General features: G+C 45.3%; 1 protein-coding gene across 1 annotated transcript; it reads left to right on the forward strand.

The window, feature by feature from the left end:
* The first annotated feature begins 3,088 nt into the window (after positions 1-3,088).
* Positions 3,089-4,995, forward strand: LOC104163359 (potassium voltage-gated channel subfamily C member 1-like). Its single transcript, XM_009702352.1, has 2 exons — positions 3,089-3,580; positions 4,192-4,995. The coding sequence occupies exons 1-2, from the start codon at positions 3,089-3,091 to the stop codon at positions 4,993-4,995; spliced, it is 1,296 nt and encodes a 431-aa protein (XP_009700654.1).
* The last annotated feature ends 377 nt before the right edge of the window (positions 4,996-5,372 follow it).

Raw genomic sequence — 5,372 nt, forward strand, 5'->3', positions numbered from 1 at the left:
GGGGTTAACAGAGAGCATCTGCCACCCCCGGCCCAGCCTTAATCGGTGACAGGTGTCCCTGTAGTACTTTGGGAATCTGGATGGTTAGCATGAGTGAGGTTACTTGCAGCTGCAGGTGAAGTGCCCGTGAGGAATGAAGAACCAGACTGCTATCTAGGTAAAAGACCTGAATAGAAAACCTATTTTTTTAAAAGAAAAGAGGTTTCAGTGTATCAGGGTAATATAGGTGAACCGTGATAATACTTCCTCTAAAGAGACATGAATCTGCTTTTCATTTGTATAACTGAAAAGGAAGCCCCCAGAGCCCTCCTGAATAGTCTTGTGCTTGCTGGGAATAAGGAAATTCCTTCTCCTACTTTCTTTCCAAAGAGTTTGAAGTAAGTAGAGGTGATAGCTAGGAACGGCCTTGGAATGTCAGCTGAAAGGAAATTTCACACACAGCATGCCTTCTTGACTGGGATTAACAACTATGTGCCAACCTTCTTCCTGGAGTTTAGGATAGCTGAAGCTTTTTTGTTCAATATTCCGAAGCCAGATTTTGTTTGCAAAACTGTTAATCATCCTCACCCTTTTTAGGAACATTCTCTGCAGAAATGCTTATACTGGAAAGCTAAAACTCCTTGTAGCTTTTAATGCATTTAAATGTATTTAGAATCAGTGGGTGCAAAAAATTAAGCTTTGGGTCATCCAGAAGCGAAGAGAAAGTCCTTTAAACAAAAAAAAAGGAGAGAGTGTGACACAAAGATGGGAGGTCAGGTGGTTGGTTTGTTTGATCCTGTTGTTTTCTACGTTATTTTTAAACTTGAATAAGGCACAGCCAAGAAGGAACAATGCTCGCTCTGCCTTTCTGTGGCTTGGTAGTTTAATTGGTCCTAAGACGTTTGAGCTCCATGTATTTCCCAAACACCGTGGCCATTTCGGATTGTTAGTAGAGCAGCGGGTGGCAGAGTAGTCAGAGCATATCTGGCCTGGCAGTTGTTGCTTTCTTGTTCGAGTGTTACTCCCTGGAGTGGGGAGAGCGACTGCTGATAGGGCAAAGAGCAAGGGAGAGGGGCCTCTGCATCTTTTCAGTGCTATTGGCTGGGTTTGTTTTCTGGCATCTATGAGACTTGAGCTTTGGAGACTAGCCATCGAACATCCTGTTTTCACTGAATTTCTCTCTCTATTCTTCCCAGTCTCTTCTCCTTTCTTCTGGTTGCAGAGTTGCTGCAATGGCACCAAGGTAAGAATATGAAATGGCACTTTGCTCATTTCTCACATGGGGATTGTTATTTTTGAGCAGGAGGTATCTGGCATTCTAAGCAGATAAAGGCAAGTTTAGCTGGGATCTCAAAAATCACTGTGCTCTTTAGAGAGCAAGGCAACAGAGGCCAATAGCGTAATTCCAGGTTTGCCGCGTCTGAATTAATCTAACCTGCTTAGAGTCACAGCGTGTGGATTCCTGTGCAGCAACTACCATGCAGTGCCTGCACACATTTAGTCCTTACGCTCAATCCTGCTCTCGTTGAAGTTAGTGGGAGTTTTAGGGTGAAGCTGCATCAAGCCTCCCATATGTTGGGATTGGCAAGGACAGCAGGTGGGCAGTAATTCTCTTGTGCCGTAAGTGTGTGACCAAGCTGCAGGTTCCAGCCTTATCTGATAAAGCTGAATGAGGCGCTGTATGTAGTTCTTTACTTCTGGGAGTCTCCCCTGGTGCAAGGCTTGTTTCCCTGCTGATCCTAGATGGAAAGGTTTGTTGCAGAAGTGACCCGTGACTCCCATGCTCAGCACTCTCTGCAAAAAAGGGAGGAGGGACAACTGGAATTTCTGTGTGCGTGGTCTCAGCGCACTAAGCAGCCACCTCTGGGTAAGAGAGTCCAAGCAGGAAAGATAGACAGTCTTGCTCTGCTGCAAGAAGAGAAGGGCCAGAACTAGAAATGCAGGGCATAAGAGAAGGTTGGATGGAAATGTGTAGGAATGGAGGAGGGGAAGCAGAGTGGTACAGACAGTCAGAAGTGGATAGCTGTGTGTGAAAGACAGCTGTAGTCACTTTCTCAAGAGACATCCTGCCCCTATTCTGCACCTCTCCTCTGTGCTCCTGAGGCTACAGAGATCCTTCGTTTCTCTCTCTTCTTAGAATAATGTTCATCAAACAGGGCTCAAGTTTATCCCAGGTATGTTGGATTTTGAAGAGCAAAACAGGGAATGTATTATAGGAAATAAGCAACTGAACGTGCTTTCCAATGCCAGAGGCCTTGGCAACAGGTTCTGGTGCTATTTTGAGATGTCAGCCGGCCCTCAAGGAGGAGGCAGTATGTTGTTCTGCATTTCTATCTAGTCCAGGAATCCTGCGCATAGATTCCAGGTAAGGAGCAACTTCCTGCAGAGGGAAAGGTGATTTGGCTCAGTGGGACTCTGTACAGGGAAGACTCAAGGAAAAAACATAACTCAAGACAACCTAAATGTACCCACCAGGCAGCAGGGTCTCTTGTGAAACTTGTTATGCCAGGCTTAACACAGGAGATTATGTTTTAAAGACTTGTTTGGTGAATAAGCTGTTGATGACTGTTTTACCTCTTTGGCACATGGATGTCTCTGCAAGAAACTGCTTGTGGAGAAAGAAAATGGGGGTGGAGATGGAAGAACTAGACAAGGGGAGGCATAGTGGAAGGAATGTCTTGGGAATGAGAACTTCACCTCAAATGAGTTTACTGCAATAATTATCTACAGTGTATGAAGAAATGTGGTGAAACAGACTCTGGACTGTGTGCTCTGTCCCCATGGGGAGAAGCTGAGAGGGAGAGCAATGCAAACCAGATGTTTGTCTTTTTGTTTGATGCATGTCCTGAGAAGTGCTCAGACAATACGGCCATGGAGCAGAGTCTAGGAACAGGCACTGAATATGATGGGGAATGGCAGAAGTGCGTTCCTCCCTATAGGAGATGCACGTTTCAGGTACAAAAGGTGCTTTAGAAGCACTGGAATGAGGTACCCTGAAAAACCTTCCTGCTCCAAAACTTGCTTTACTACTTTCAATTTGTGTTTTTCTCTTTTAGACTGAAGATAAACAAGAACCTCTAAGGACTTGCACCTCCCTCCTCCCTCAGAGATGGAAGGCTCCAAAGAAAAAATCATCCTGAATATTGGGGGAGTCAGATACGAGACATACAGCAGCACCCTCCAGACCTTCCCAGGGACCAAGCTGTGCAGCCTAACAGAGCCCCATGCCCCAAGCATCTACGACTATGATCCCACCACCAAAGAGTTCTTTTTTGATAGGAGTGCTGAGATCTTCAGCTATGTGTTGAACTATTATAGGACCAAACATTTCCACTGCCCCATTGATACCTGTAGGTCAGTCTTAGAAGAAGAGCTGGCTTTCTGGGAAATAAATGAGACGCAGATAGCATCCTGCTGCTGGCTGAAGCTGAATAACAAGGAGGTGCAGCCAGAGGAGTTTAACATTTGGGATGAAAATGAACAGACTGATGACCAGTGCCTCATAGTCCAGACAGAAAGAAGAGATTTCAGCTGGCAAACGAGGTGGCAGCCAAAGATTTGGTCTATGTTTGAAAAACCCTTTTCCTCGTTCAGTGCTAAGGTAATACTATACGTGGAGATGGACACAGCCTGTGTCCTTTGGGATTACTGGAGCAGGTCCATGAAAAATGCTAATGGGTTCATAGCTTTGATAAGTATGCTTTGGGTCCCAGATTAAAAAAGAAAATAAAATTCTCTCTCCTCATTAACAGACACCTCCTTCTCTCCTCCTCTTGTCCCTGTTCTCTGTACAAAGTGCATGCCCTGTGCCTCTTTAAAATGTCAGGCATGCAGAGCAACAAACACAAGTCAGAGACTGCAGAGGATGTTTTCTGTGCTGCTGGTATTTCTGGAGCCAACATTTAGTGCTGAATAGGCCCTCAGTGTGGATCTGTCCGCTTTACTCCAGCTGTTGGACATTTCCCCTTCCTTACAAACTCCAGTGTAGGAGTTCAGGTTGCTTTTTCTTTGACTCCAGTCTTCTCTATTATTTTTCAAATCTGGTAGGAGAAAATGCACTCCATGTGAGCAAAGCAATGGTGATTTGAGAAAGATTAGTCTGGGATTGCACTGTGCCTGTGGAGGTGATCCTGGGGTGGTGGGGGGGCAATGAGATTACGTGAAACTTGTTTATTGAACTAATTGCATGTGTGTCCTTTTCTCCCTCTGCAGTGCTTAGCTTTTGTTTCTCTGCTGTTCATCGTTGGAATTGTCATCATATTCTGTGAGGAGACCAAGGCACAATTTGAGTTCTTTACTGCTAACTTCACCTCTGTTGGCTATTCTGAGGTCTCCCACAATGACCATGAACCCTATTATCACCAGGCTGCCTACTTGCTTCATCTAGAGCTTTTCTGTGTCCTCTGGTTTACTTTTGAGTTCTCTGTGCGATTTTGTTTCTGCCCAGACAAGAAGTTGTTCTTCCAAAATCCCCTGAACGTCGTTGACTTCCTCTCCCTCTTCCCAGTTTATATTGAACTCTTTGTGGCTGGGCAGATTCAGAGAATGCCAAGCCTGGGGCTTTGGTTGGGCTTTGTTCGCATTGTCTATCTCCTCAAACTCCTGAAGATATCCAAGCTGATAGAAACGCCACTGATCCTCAGGGTTCTGTGCTACACCCTCAAGTCTAGCCTCAGAGAGATGTGCATCCTGCTGATGATTTTGGCCTTTGAGACGCTCTTCTTTGGCTCTCTCTTTTTCTATGGGGAATTGCTGGGTAGCCATTCCTCCTACACAGGGGAGCTGCACTTCACTGACATTCTTGTTTGCTTCTGGTGGGCTTTGATCACACTCACTACAGTGGGCTATGGAGATATCATCCCTTTCACCACAGTTGGCCAAGTGACAGCAGGCTTAGCTGCAGTATTTGGTATGTTAACTATTACCATCCCAATACCCATTTTCCTGGTGAAATTTAAAAGCTATTATGACATTGCTTTCTCCAAACAGAAGCTGAAAAGGAGCAAGAAACATTAACGCTTCAGAACCTCTGTTTCCCTTTGCCTTTGGCAGTGAACCTTCAGCGTGGTTTAATCCCTTTGGTGGGAAGGGAGTGCAAATCGTGTAACGGTTCAGAACCTCTGTTCCCCTTTGCCTTTGGCAGTAAACCTTCAGCGTGGTTTAGTCCCTTTGGTGGGAAGGGAGTGCAAATCGTTTTTACTGCATTTACTTGCTGCCTTAGCATATTTCAAACCATTGGTGAGGCCTCAGGTTGCAGTACTTGATACACAACTGATCAGACCTGTCGAATCCCATGGGTCTTTCCCGTATTGTACTTCATCCCATGCTCCTTTACATGCCACAGTTTCTCATCTAGCCGTTTGGAGGCAGCCTGTGATGATGCATTATCATCG

This window comes from Cariama cristata, unplaced genomic scaffold, assembly GCF_000690535.1.
Source record: "Cariama cristata isolate BGI_N322 unplaced genomic scaffold, ASM69053v1 scaffold19210, whole genome shotgun sequence".
Taxonomy (NCBI): domain Eukaryota; kingdom Metazoa; phylum Chordata; class Aves; order Cariamiformes; family Cariamidae; genus Cariama; species Cariama cristata.